The 14,015-nt window shown below is 59.6% G+C and overlaps 1 protein-coding gene across 1 annotated transcript in view; it reads left to right on the top strand.

Annotated features, from left to right (window-relative positions):
- C18H17orf113 (chromosome 18 C17orf113 homolog) overlaps window positions 1-12,877 on the top strand; it is a 34,135-nt gene extending 21,258 nt beyond the window's left edge. The window contains exons 2-3 of the mRNA XM_075722760.1: window positions 9,295-9,674; window positions 11,345-12,877. Coding sequence (XP_075578875.1) covers window positions 9,295-9,674; window positions 11,345-12,877 — 1,913 coding nt within the window. The remainder of the gene's footprint in view (window positions 1-9,294; window positions 9,675-11,344) is intronic.
- Window positions 12,878-14,015: the final 1,138 nt, after the last annotated feature.

Raw genomic sequence — 14,015 nt, 5'->3', positions numbered from 1 at the left:
GGAAGGAGGCAAAGGGCTTTGACCTTTATAAAACTTAGAGCGGGGGAATATGTAAATGGCTTAGGGTTTGAAAGTTCTCTCGCCCCCCTGGGACTTGCAGCCTTGAAATCCGAGTTGGACTCGCTGCAAGTAGGGGTGGCCAAGCGTTGGACCAGGCTGCCCGGAGAGGTGGGGGAGTCCCCAGCCCTGGAAATGTTCAAAAAACGGGCAGAGGTGGCACTTTGGGACATGGTTTAGTGGGCATGGGGGTGTTGGGTTGATGGTTGGACTGATGATCTTAGAGATCGTAGAATCATAGAATCGTCTAGGTTGGAAAAGACCTTTAAGATCATCCAGTCCAACCATTAACCTACACTACCAAGCCCACCTAAAGATCCTTTGCAACCTTAATGATTCCTAGTTTTTACTTTCATTGTAAATAATCCAGCCACCAAGGAAACATGAAATTGCTACTCTGCTCTTAATTGGTTTAGTGGTGGACTTGGCAGTGTAGGTTAATGGTTGGACTGGATGATCTGAAAGGTCTTTTCCAACCTGAAGGAAACGATGAAGATTCTAAGCGGGGTGATTCCCCTTTCACCGCCGCGAGCAAAGCCGGGAGGGGCTGGCTGAGGCATTTGGCTGCTGGGGGGCGGTGGGGACAGCCGTGACGCTGTCACGCCTGGGGGTTTGGGTGACTTTGGCCTCGCCGCCGTGGTCCGCGTGCATCGCTCGGGCACATCTGGGATGGCACTGACGAGAGGGGACTGCCAGCGGCTCTGCCGCTGGCCTGCAGGGTGGCCCTGGCCGTGTCACTTGTCCTCTCTGAGCCCGTCTGTGTCCCCAGGGATCAGCCCAGCCCCGGCTGGGTGAGGGAGGCACCTGCCTTCAGGTGCTTCCGTAATAGAAATCGCTATTTTTCACTGCTAACGCAGGAAACGCTGCACTGTGACAAATGTGCGTTGGCTTAGAGGCAATTGAAAAGGCTGGTAGAGATGGGAGGCCCCCCCTTAATTTGTTCCAAATTGGTTATTTCACTGGAACAGTGAGAAAGCATCCATTTGAGTATCTTTTTTTTTCCCTTTTCATTTCTGTCAGGCGTTCTCTGGCTGTAATGAATTGGACTTGGCTGTAATTTTTATGATTTAAATGATGCCCAGAATAAAGGCTGAACTAATCTGGGGCTCTGGTCTCCCCCGCCCCGAGCTCTCTGCGTTTCAGAAGGACCCTGACTTCTCCCCCCAGCACCCCTGAGGAGAAGGCGATGGTGGGGAGGGACGGGCAGGGCTTTGGGGAGCGGAGCCCGGATCGGTGTTTGACGCTCGTTGCCTCCTTTCTGCCACCGCCCCGGGTCAGGATTAGCCCAGATCCTTCCCGAGCTCCTCGGTACCCATCCCGGAGATCAGCGAGGTCTCAGCCAGGCTGCGCCAGCCCTGGCAGCGACGGCGGCCACGGCGTGGGGGACGCTGAGCCGGCTGGGGCTGGCTGGGGGCTCTGCAAGGAGGGCATCGCTAAATGCTCATTTTCAGATAATTAGCTGACGGACAGGGAGAGTTGGGAATTAAAATGCAAGGGGAGATGGGCTCGATGTTTGTGGGCATAGGGAGGAAAAGAGGCTTGGTAGAGCGAGACCTGCGTCCACTTTTGCTCCTCAGAAATCATTTATTATATCAGTTGTGCGGGGTTACCGCTCCCTGCAGCTCCCGAGGTGCTGGGTGCCGCCGAGCTGCCTTTCAAGGACCAAGTGCATCAGCTCCACGGTGGGAGGTTGCCTTGTCTCTGCTTCTGCCCTTGCTCCTCAACAAAAAGGCTTTGCCCTTCTCGGCTGCTGCATCGCGGGGAGTAAACCGGCCCCGTCTCTGATCGGAGGAGCGTTAGCCCAGAGCCAGGGTCACTGGTGGGGGAGAAATGAGCACTGGGCCCCCCTCCCCAGCCCAAACAAATCATCTGGTTTGTGGCCATGCCCGGGAGTTTGCAGGGATGTCATCCGAGTTTATTTCAAGGCTCGTTCCCTGCCAGCTCAAGTCACGCAGCAAAAGGTTGTGACAAGGCTGTGCAGGGGAAGGAGGCGTGAGGCAGCATCCTGCAAGCTGGGGGGGGCAGGGGGTCCCCGTGCCAGCCGCTCGGGGGGCTTCCTTCTCCAGCAGCACCCCACGGTCCCTTCTCCGTGACCCGCTGCCCACCCAGGCCCCTCTGCAAGGACCTGAGGTGCCCAAGCCAGAGCCCCTGTGCCCGCAGCGGGGCTGGAAGGGCCCCCCCGGCAGACAAGGAACAACCCCCCGAGCGCCCTAGAGATGTGCAAGAGAGCTGGGACACAGCAGGGAAATATTGGGGTCCCCCAGCGTGTGCCCCAACCCCTGCCCTGAGCCGGGGCAACTGCTCCTCCCCGTGACCCTCCGGTCTCTTTGCAGCGATGCTGGGAAAGAGCAGATCCCGCAGGAGGAGCCAGCCCTGCCAGATCTGCCTGTCCAGGCAACAGCCCCGGGGGAGTTGCAGAAGTATTTTTAATTTGTCTGAGCTGACACGGTGTTGAGTGCTGTCTCCCTCGCAGAGGGACAGCTCTCTCCTACACAAGACAGCGGCTCCTCGCAGCCTGCCTTCCTCCGCCATGCACAGCAGAGATTAAATTGAACTGTCACCACCTTCGGGTGCGAGGGATGCTGCGGCAGCGGCGGGCAAAGCCCGGCGGTGGGGCTGGGGTGGCTCCCGTGCATCCTCCCTCCCGTGCATCCTCCCTCCCGTGCATCCTCCCGTGCATCCTCCCTCCCGTGCATCCTCCCGTGCATCCTCCCGTGCATCCTCCCTCCCGTGCATCCTCCCTCCCGTGCATCCTCCCGTGCATCCTCCCTCCCGTGCATCCTCCCATGCATCCTCCCGTGCGTGCCCCTGCTTCTCCCGGCCCCCGAGTCCATTTTGGGACCTGGCGCAGATGGGGCTTTGGGCGCAGAGGGGGAACGGGGACCTACAGGGCGGCATGCGCCTTCCCTTCCCCTAAAACCCTCCCTGTGCAGCGTCAAGAGCGCAGCCCTCCTCGGGCAGCGTGCCGGGGCTTTCCTACCCCGTCCCTGCGTGGTGGGCAGGGGCGAGGGCAGCCGGCGGAGCCGGGCACCGCAGGGTGGGCAGGGGAGGCGGTGGGCTGCGCGGGGCCGGGGCTCTCCGGTGTTAGCAGCTTCGGGAGCGCCAGCAACTCCGCTTCCCTGCTGGAAAAGCGTGAGTCGTTCCCCAGAGGCTGAGAGACGGGCTTAAGGCAGAGAAGGAAAACGAAATCGCGTAAAGATGTTTGGACTCGGGGATTTAATATCTTTTGGGGTACTGTGGCTGGGTTTTCAGTCTCTTCTGTTCAGCTTCTTACAGATGCAATGAAAAACCCTCGGGGAAAGCCAGCCCCTGGACGTGGCTTGAAGTGCTGGCAGGGGGTGTGAGGGTCTGGCCCCTCAGCATTCCCGGCGGGAGCTGTGGGCCTCGGCTTTGGTTCGGCCATGGAAGGCGCGGGGCTCAAATGGAAACTGTGGCTCATCGGGCAGCGGCCGCCCTCGTGCCATGCTGATGATAAATGTGCTCGTGCAGACAGGGCACCTGCCCACTGAGCTCTCTAGGCATGTCACGGGGAGAAAAATAGCGATGATTGAATCCAACCAAGGCTGCTGCTGCTGCATAGGAGTAAATAGAAGTATTTCCATTTCAGTTCCTTTAGGAAGGACGTCTGGCGTTCTGCAGGGACTCAAGGGCAGGGGTGCTTGTGACGGTCAGGGACATCCTGCAAACGCTGTCCAAAATCCATGTTAAAGCGGGAGGCTTCCAGCAGAAAGGTGAATTAATGGAGAAAAGGGGGGGGTAAAAAAAAAAAAAAGGCAATTAAAAGACTGCTTCACACGAGGGGTTTCAGCTGTTTCCTGTAGCCTCCCCGCTGCAGGTCCCCTGGCAGAGGCACGCAGGGTAGAAGAGACCGGCAGGTTCAGCCACGTTGCCCCTCGGGCACGAAGCAGGCAAAGCCCCCCCGCTTACCCCGGAGCCCGCGGGGTTTGCCCAGCACACCCAGCTTTCCCAGCCCTCTCCCCGGGCTCGGTGTGCTTCAGCAGGCACCCGGGGTCTCTACCCAGCCGCTCGGCCCCTGGCAAGTGCCTGCGTGTCCGTGCCCGTCCGTCTGTGTCCGTCCCCCCGTTGCTCCCGCCAGGCCGCCGCGTTTGGCGTTGGCGCGGGTGCTGGGGCTGGGGCTGCTGCTGGCGGGTTACCGACCCCTCCAGAGCCGGGGGCCCTTTGCAAAGCAAAAAGGCAAAATAATTATGGTCCCCCACCCTGGGCAGGCAGCTTTCATCTTCCCCACGCTCCCCGTCTCCCGGGCTGCCGTGTGCCGGGGGCTCTGCCGCAGCGGCTTGCCCGTCAGCGAAATTCCCGGCGGAGCCGCCGGCCTGCCACATCTCCCTGCTCTTCTGGCTGTGCTCGGAGAGCAGCCCGGGCCCCCCGCGATGCCACGTGCCGCCGCGCTTGGTTTGCCCAGCAGGATTTTGGTGTCCTGCCTGGTCCCCGTTGCTCCTTTTCTTGAGCGGTTTTGTTTTCCTGCTGTGGATTTTTCCTGCCTGGCTCCCTTTGGCTCATGGTAATTATAAGCAACTGTGTTTGTATCTGGTGCAAGTGGAGGGGAGGGTGGGCAGTGAGTGCTTTTGCCAAATCCGCCTGTTTTCCAGGACTTTGCGTGGGGCTCCTTGGTGCTCCCCTCCCCATCCCTCTGCTCCCGGTTTGGGTGCCTCTCCCGACGGTGCGGGGCACGGGAAGCCTGTGGGATTGGATTGGGCTGCTCCCTTTGGGAATGGGGGGGAAAAGCAAGCGTGTTCCCGGCTGGAGTCCCCCGGTCCTGCCGGTGGATCCCGGTGCGGGGGCTCGGCAGGGGCCAAGCGCTGCCAGGGCCGTGGGAAATGGGGTCGGCCCCGGCTCGTGGGGCTGCCGGCCGCTGCCGCTCCCCGCCCCGGGACCTTTGCAATCCCGCTCTGGATGCTGCGAACCGGGGGATGCAGCAGCCTCCTGCCTGAAAACTGATTAAAAAGGCTAAGTCCTCTTTTCTCACTTGCATTAGCACAAGAATAAATAGTGCATATTTTCACCCCCGGGAGCCCCATCTCTGGTTTCACCCAGCTCCTGTTAGCATTAACCCTGGGCTGAGGTGGCCGGGCAGGAATGTCCCGAGAGCAGGAAGAGCCTCTTGCCCCGGGACATGTCGAGGAGCCTAAAGAGAGGAATTCACTCAGGGGCCTCCGGTCCCCTCCCTGGTGCGGAGCCAGGTACAATGCAGCCCCTAATCCAGGCGCATACCGGGGGGCCGCGGCCCTTGTCGGGGCTTGGCGGTGCCCTGGGAGCAGGCGGAGTCGGGGCCGAGAGCATCCTCCAGCGCCCGGGCACCGTGTCCGTGCTGGGGAACAGGGAGGGGTGTTCCCGTCGGAGGCTCCTGCGGGATATCGGTGCTCTTTGGGATTTTAGTGTCATCGGGAGCCTTATTTGGGGGAAAGCGAAGGTACCATAAAATCCTATTTTGGGAAGAAGTTGAGGGGCACTAAATTTCACCTGCTTTTAGTGCCAAAGGAAGGGTTTTGGCATAAGTGGAGCCCTTGTGCTCGTTAGGGAGCCCCAGCACGAGGGGGTGGGTGCCAGGCGCGGGTGCCAGCCCCAGCACCGGTTCTGCAGTTAAATGGGGCTTGAGGGGGGGCTCGGTCCGAGTCCCGCTGCGGTGTTGGCTGAGGGGCTGGGACCTGGATTTTGCAAAAGCTCAGTGCCTGCGGGCAGGGCTGGGGAGCTGCTTTGCCCACAGCTGCCCGCTCGCGGGGCGCTCGGGTCCTGGCTCTGCCCAAACCCGGGGCTGCCCATCCTGGCTGGATGCAAATGTCCTGGCTGGATGCAAATGCTTTTGCAGCTCGTCCTGCTGCATGAGCTCAGCCTTCGGCCGAGGGACCCAGGGTGGGGGTCCTCGGGGTGCCACAAACCAGGCACCCATTGCCTCTGCCCTCCTTCCATCCTGCGGGACGGTGTCCCGGCAGGGAGCACGCAGGGTGCGCGGGGCTCGGCTCCACATTCTCCCCTTCCCCAGGGGCCAGAGCCCATCGCTCGGCCACCGCGTCCACCATCCCCGTGGCCGGGCCACGGCCACCGCCACGCGGCCTTCCCCATTCTTGGCCACCGCTAGTGGCCACTGCCGCTGTTGGCTGCTGGGAGCATCCGTGGAGCCAGACAGTCCTCGCAGCAAGATGGCTGCTCCCATGCTCCCGTGAGCGCGGGGCGGCAGCCGCAGGCTTTGTTCCCGCAGCCGCCGCGCTCGGGGCCGCGGCAGCACCGGTGGGGTGCCCACCCCCATGCACTGAGCGGGGCTGCCGGGGTGGGGGGGTGCTGCTGTTCCCTGCCTCCTGGCAAGCTTTTTTTATTTTTTTTTTTTTTTGTGGCTTTGCATTGTTTGGCTGGGTTTGGTTTTTGGGTTTTTTTTTTTAATTAGATTTTCTTTTTTTTTTTTTTTTTTTTTTTCCTATTTAAAAACCAAAATCTGGGAAGTTTACAAGCCCCCCTCACCCCAAAGCTTATGGCAGCTTTTAAATGGTACGTATATAGGGGGAGGGCGGGCGTGCGGGTCGGGCACGCAGGGCTGGGTGCTGGGGGTCGCGTGCTGCTCTGCTCACCCTGGCCCGGGCGGGCATTAGGTGACCGGCAGCCAGGGCTGATGCACCCGGGCGTGAGGGTCAAAGCAGCGGCTCGTCCTCTGGCAAGTAAATCCTGCCCAAACTTCCCCGCAGACAGTGCTCCTGCCCTGGCTCGGGGAGCAGCAGGCTGGCGGGGGTACGGTAGTGTCACCCCCGCTCCCGAGCCGCCTCCCTCCGCACGCTGCTGGGTCCCCGAGGAAACCCGGTGCTGCTTTTTCCCGTGGCCAGGGAGCGACGTGCAGAGGGAAGGGTGCCCAGCGCTGGTGCCGGCGCTGTGGGAAGTGCAGGACGCAGTGCTGTGGTGCTCTGCTCCATCCCGAGCTCTCCCAGCCCCGTGCACCCCAGACGCTAATCGCTGCTTTTTTTTTTTGCTTTTTTTTTTTTTTCCTTTCCAAGGTAGCGGTTTTTGCTGGAGCGAGTGCCAGGGGCTGTGTGTAGGTGGGGATGAGTTTGGGAGCGAGTGGCGTCGGTGACAGGGAGGGAACAGAGGAAACTGCCCCCGGGGCCGTGCACCGTCTTGGTTGCAGCCAGGGCATGCCGCGCTCGACGCCTGCCTGGCGCGGGGACCGGGGCGGTGGGTCCAGCGCAGGCTGGGCACGTGAACCATGAGCGAGGGTGTCGAAGACGGTAGAGCTGTCCCTGCTGCACGGGCACCTCCTCCCGCTTCGGGGGTGAGCCCCGGGGCATGGCAGGGGCGCCGGCGCAATCCCAACCCTGGCAGAGCCCGCTTCCCTGGGGAACGTCTGACGGGTGCTGGCAACTGCAGAGGAAACATTCAGCAAGACGGGTCCGGGCTTTGACTCTCATGTGGCGAGTCCGTCGCAGTTTCCTAATGAACGTGCTTCTGAGGAGACGCTGCTCTGGCTGGCACTCGGGGCTGCGGTGCAGCTCTTGGACTGGCCTGAGGAAGCGGCTGCAGCTTTGCCGGGACCACCCGGCTGTGGGAGTTGTTCCCTGGGTGCTCTCGGCTGCACCGTGCTGAGGTGCGGGACCAGGCGGGAGACCTGGCTCTGGGAAGCAAACCAAACCCCGTTAAACAGGCTAAGAGCATGATGCCGTACGTCCGGCGCGGCAGGAGGCTTTGGTACGCCCACCCTCTGTTGGGAGGAGTTTGATGGGGAGGAGGAGGAGAGGGTCCCCAAAAAGCCAGGCGCAGCCAGAAGAAGCTCCCGGAGCTGGGGGGAGACCCCTCCTGCTGTCAGTATCGATGTTCCTCGGCGCTTTGGAGGGCGGCCGGGCGAAGGGAGCCCTGCGGCTGCGGTGCCGGCCAGCTGCGGTGCTGGGCAGCTCCACCGCCGCCCAGCCAGCATCACCCAGGGCACCCCAAGGGGAACCCCCGCTCCGCAGGAGCGGCTGTTCGCAGCTCTGGGAGTCAGGGTGTTGCTCCAGCGCCTCGGTTGTGAGGCTTTCCGCTTCTTCCTGAGCGCTGTGGTAACGGCTCTGGTGCCTGGGGGTTTGTTCTTTAGAAAAACCCCAAGTTCCTCGAGGGTTTCTCAGCAAGTCACGCTGACTGACAGTATTCCCTGGCTTACGCTGCTGCTGAATGTCCATTTTCCTTCCTTTTCCCGCTGTGTTTCAGTTCCTGCCCTTCCCTGCGCTGGGTTCCTCCTCCTCCTCCCATCGCCTTTATCAAAGCTCAGTTTGGTTTTTCAATCCCGTTCATGGAAGAATGCGAGGAACGGACTGAGTGGGGCTTAAGTATACGGAGGGAGTTAAGTGGATGCTTAAATACTTCAGCTACCTGGTTTAAATCCGCAAGTGCTTTGCAGCCTCAGACTGTGGTAGATATTTGGGAGCCCTGGCTGGAGTGGGTCCTGTGCATCAGCCACCCCCGGGCAGGGGGGCCGGGCTGGGGTGCTGACTGTGCGGAGCGCGGGACGCAGCGTGGCTTTGGCAGTTTCCTGGGATAGAGACAAGGAAGGGAGGAATGAAAACATGCACGTTTCTGAGCTGGCTTCCCAAGTCCTCCTCGTTCAGCTCCCGGTCTCTGGCACTCGCCAGCGGCGGCGGGTGCTGCTCCTCGTGGGGCTGAACGCTCGTTTTTAGGCGCTTGGTTGAATGCTGGTTCCGCACCTTCCCCGTGTCGGCTGCAGCACGGAGGTCTGCTCTGACGGGAAGCGTGTTTGGGTGACTGTGATTACGAGAAGGACTGCGCGCGCGTGCGTGCGTGCCAGTCCCACCGCTGAACACCAAGAGCTGCCGGTGACACCCACGAGGCGCTGGGTGGGATCCCCCCACGCGGTGCCGGGGCTGTCGCCCAGCCCTGCCTGCCCTAAGCGCTGCCGCCGTGCCGCCGCGGCTCTTCGTTAGCAGCCAAGAATAAACGGTGAGCACAGGCTGAGGTTTGCAGGGCCCTAATCCCTTTCCCTTGTGTCTCTTTCATCTCCAGTCGGACCAGGAGAGTTGTAATAGACCTTCTTACTAAATTAGATGTAGAGGCTGCTCCTCCAAGGCACGTTTCAGTTCAACCGTAGTGTTTGATTTCCCAGCCACAGCAATATGGTGCCTCCAGGGAAAAAGCCAGCTGGGGAAACTTCCAATTCCAATAAAAAGTGTAAGCGCTATTTCAATGAGCACTGGAAGGAAGAATTTACTTGGCTGGAGTTTGACTATGAGAGGAAACTCATGTTTTGCATAGAGTGTCGGCAGGCGCTGGTGAAGAACAAGCACGGTAAAGCGGAGAACGCCTTTACCGTGGGCACGGACAACTTCCAGCGCCATGCCCTGCTGCGGCACGTCACCTCCGGCGCGCACCGCCAGGCGCTGGCAGTGAACCGGGAGCAGCTGGCTTTCGAGACCCGCGTCCACGGCCACCCAGAGCTGCGCTCGGTCATCAAGGTGGAGGTGAACCCGGCGAAGGTGGCCGTCCTCGCCACCGTCTACTGGATGGCGAAGGAGGAGATCCCGGACGAGAAGTGCTCCTCCCTGCTCGACTTCCAGAAGTTCAACCTGTGCCAAGCGCTGCTGGCCTCGGAGCACAGCGAGTACTACCACCCCAGCAGCATCAGGGAGATGCAGGTGTGTATGCCGGGCTGGGGGCTCCGCGCCCGCGTTTGACGGCCGCTTCGGGGCCGGACGGCGCCGCGCGGCCACCTGCCTGCGAAGCTGCCTGCACCCGCCGCGTTCAGCAGAGCGGGTTGCGTGCCCGCGCCGACCGGCCGCGGCAGGGAGCTCCGCAACTTCCCAGCGCTCCGTCGAGCGTCGCCAGCACCCGCTTGGCTTCTCTTCGGGTGCTGCGTGTGCGAGCAGCAGCCTTAAGCGTGCACCCCCATCCCACGGGTCCCGGTGAAACACAGGGAGGCAAACGTGTGCTCTGCCTCAGCAGGGCCAGAGTCATCTTTGCGGCGAGGATCGCTGGATCCTCCCGGCGGTGAGAGCCCGGGAGAGCCGGAGCCGGGTGCCGCGGCGGCAGGAGGCTGAGCAGGGAGCTGGTGTCCCTGACTCGCAGGCAGAACAGGGGCTCTGCTCAGGAGCACCGACAGCTTCTGTGTCAGCGTTTGCTGACGGGCAGACCTCCGTCCCCATCCTTGGACAGGTAAACGCGCCCCGTGGGACCAGGGTGTGTCCGCAATCTGCTTGGGACCACCAGCCTGGTCCCCGCAACCAGGCTGCTCCGGGGTGTGCTCTGGTCCCACGGGGGAGCCGGGCGATGCTCCTGTTTTCCAGGATTTTCAGTGGAGACTGAAAGCTTCTCCACATTAAACGTCAATGTGGCACTTTGTTGGTGTCGTTCCCTGATTTGACAAACCAGGAGAAGGCGATGGGCTTCATCGAGGGAGCCTCAGGCTCACGGTCACGCGTGTGCTTCCAGACATGCGGGGAGACCGGCGGCATCCGCTCTGTCTGAGCCTGCCAGGCTGCTTGAAGGATGAAAGCTCAGGAGTTCAATTAGCACACGAGCACTGTGGGTTTTTCCTCTTTTGCCCTAAACTGAGTGATCAGAAAGATCAAGTAGCCAGAGAGTTTAGAAAGGATTTTCTTAATTTTACAAGTGCTTCATGCCTGTTAAAATCAAATTAATTTTTTAGTGAGTCTTGGCTGTTTGCCAGGGTTTTTAGCTCTCTAAAGAGCCTTATTTTGCTGCAGAGAGACTAAATCCACTAATTAGATTTCTCAGCCTGAAGTGCTACTTGGAGCGTTCACATACACCGCGGATGTTTTCCCTTCAAACCGGGGTGTTTGCCTGAAATGGGGAAAATGGAGTAAAGAAGGAAGAGATGCCGGGAAGTTTTGCTGCTGGGCTTGTAAAGCACAGAAGCAATTGCTGAAGTTTGAACCGAAGCTGCAGGTTTTCGGCATCTTGCCTCGCTCCTGGCACGAGCTCGGTGCTGCCTGACGGCGTTCGGTCCTGCTGGAGCCGTGGGGCTCCAACCCCCAGCTCGGGGCAGGGACCCCGGAGCTCTTTGCAGCTTCACTTGGTGTTTGGGCTGCAGGCCAGGAGCAGGAGGAGACGGTATATTAGAAAAAAAGGAAGTGATTTAGAGCTTGTATACGTACTTATCTATACAACTTGCTTAAGGGCTTCTCTCTGACTTGGGACCTTGCGCCGCTTGCGGGGAGATCCGAGGGCGGGAGCCTTGCAGCTTGCTTTGCGCCGGGTGCTGTGCATCTCCCGTGTGCTTTTGAAGTTCATTTGTGTTTCTCTTTCCCTCCCCGCCTGCCCCGCGCATCCCCTTTAACTGGCTCAGGCAGCGATCGCCAAAGTCCTGCACAACGAGGACAGGCACAGGATAAAAGCCTCGCCGTTTGTTGGGCTGGTGGTGGACGAGACGGTGGATGTCCTGGAGCACCGCAACCTCGCCATGTTCACCACCACTGTCTCTCCCTGCAACGGGCAGACCTCCGCCACCTTCCTGGGGAGCTTCGAGCTGCCCGCCGGGGAGGCCTCCACGGTGGCGGGCAAGGTGGCCGAGGTGATGCGCTCCTTCGGCATCCCCACCATGAAGATCACCTGGCTCAGCGCCGACAGCGCCTCGCTGGTGGCCGAGCGGCTGAGCGGGGTGGGGACCGCGTTGACCTCCCTCTGCCCGCTCCTCACGGAGATGCACTGCCTGTCCCACGGGAGCTCCCTGCTGCCGGCCGACAGCATCGTCAGCATCGAGTACCTCCAGAAATACGAGACAACCGTGGACGCCGTGTACAGGCTCTACTCCAGCTTCAGGGGGGAAAGCAACGGCCTGCAGGAGCTGCGGAGTGTCCTGGACCTCTGCGAGATAGACCTTGGGAGCCCCAAAGCCATCCACTGGACTTCTATTTTCCCAGCTGTGGAAGCCATTGATTCCTCGTGGCCCACGCTAGTGCTGTTGCTGGAGAGCGAGGCGGAGCGGTCACCTGTGGCCCATGGCCTCTGCGAAGAGCTCAAGAAGTTCCAGTTTGTGGCCTTCACCAAGATCCTCCTGGATGTCCTTCCCATCTTCCAGAAGCTCAGCCGCTTCTTCCAGATCGAGGACTTTGACCTCTCCATCCTGAAGCCCATCGTCTCCGCCACAGCCACCACCCTGCAGGCCCAGAAGAGTGCCAGTGGCCAGAACCTCCAGGAGTTCCTCAACGAGATGAATGAGCACCCACGGGACGACCGGGAGGGCGAGAGCCGCCTTTACTACAAGGGCGTCGAGCTGGCCAACTGCTCCAAGGTGCACCTGAAGCATTTTGAGTGCCTGAAGGAGAGCTACCTGGAGAGCGTGCGGGGCAACCTGCTGGACAGGTTCCCCAGCAGCGTCCTGGAGGCCATCAGCTCCTTCTCGGCCATCTTCAACCCCAAGTGCTACCCCCAGTCTTTGGAGGACATTGGCAGCTATGGGGTCAGCGAGCTGAATTTCCTCCTGCAGGCTTACTCCCGGGTGGTGGTGAGCGAGAGGGCCCTGAGCGATTTCCCCCTCTTCAAGCGGATCGTCTTCAGCCTCAGCCAGCTCTCCTTCAAGGACCTCTGCGTCAAGCTGGTCTACAGCAACTCTGAGATGCATGAGCTCTTCCCAGACTTCGCTGTCCTTGCAGCCATCGCCCTGGCCTTGCCGCTGGGCTCGGTCCTTGCTGAGAAGATCAGCCGGGGCCGGGAGCTGCTGAAACGTGGCCGGTTGCGCTGCACAAAGGACGAGGGGCTCTCTGACCTCATGAAGATCGCCATCGACGGGCCGGCCATCAACGAGTTTGACTTTGCGTTGGCCATCGAGTACTACGAGAGTATGAGGGAATCCGGCTTCATCGTGGCGCAGGTGAAGTGAGCGGTGGCTGGCGAAGGCGGAGCCCTGCGGGCAGGGAGCCGGGTCCTGCGGGCAGCCCCGAGCACCAGCTCGATGCTGCCTTTCCCCAGCGCTGGTCACCGCCGGGGCCGGGCGGCCGCCGGTGGGTGGTGACCCGCTCCGTGCTGGGAGGAGGAAACGGGATCCTTCACGAAGCCATGCCGGTCCCACGACCGCCCCTCCCTCATCCCCCAAACATCTGTCTGAATTGGCCAGAATTTAAAATCTTGGGGCCACCTGACATCCCAAATTACAATGAGGTTTTTTTCAAGGTTTTGTTATTATGTTGTTTTAGGGAGATGAGGGCAAATCTTCTCTTGAGCTCAAATGTCACATTGCCTTTGCACAATGATACCCAGCAGCTTTTACTTAATACTCTGCAAAGCTATCTTGATTTTTGTTGTTTTGGAGCCTTGAGAATGAATGCAGAAAAGGCAGCGCATCTTTCTAGCTCCGTGGCAAACCCTGAAATGCCTGGCGGTGTCTTGTTGGTATTCCTTGCACACAGCACAAAATATTTTTAGCAGTGGCATCAAGTCATGATCATTTCAAGAGCAAGAGATTTAGAGAATGATATTGTAATCACTGAGGAAATAGTAACTTTTAAATGCATCATTGTGTATATATGTGTATGTGTATATATATAAAAATATATATATAAATATATATATATTAAAAAGGTCTATCTTAATTTTCCTAGTGTTTAAAGTACAAAGATATCTAAAAGGACTTTTTTTGCAATGACAGAATAAATTATGAACAGGGGTCCAAAAATAATAAGTAGTGAATTCCTGGTCTTTTCAAAATGGCATCACATACCTACGTTCCCTTTGCACTCCGAGCTCTCTGCAACCTTGCAACCGAAGAAAGGAGTCTTTTAATATCTGCTTTTGGGACAAACCTGGGTTGTTTAGCTTGTGTTTTTCCTTTTAAACATTCCCTGTACCCCAAAGCGAGCGAAGCCGTTGGGAGCCCGTGGTGGACAGGGGCTCGGGCTCCTCTGCCGCCGGGGTCTGGGTGTGCGAGCGCGGTGGCTGAGCCGGGCAGTTGGTGCTGCATGGCATGTCGGGATGTCATGGGGCTTCTCTGGTTTTAACTCGGAGGGGTGTTTCCTTCAGTT

The sequence above is a fragment of the Pelecanus crispus genome, chromosome 18, assembly GCF_030463565.1.
Source record: "Pelecanus crispus isolate bPelCri1 chromosome 18, bPelCri1.pri, whole genome shotgun sequence".
Classification (NCBI taxonomy): domain Eukaryota; kingdom Metazoa; phylum Chordata; class Aves; order Pelecaniformes; family Pelecanidae; genus Pelecanus; species Pelecanus crispus.
The sequence above is the reverse complement of the archived record's forward strand: the minus strand, read 5'-3'. Positions and strand labels throughout refer to the sequence as shown.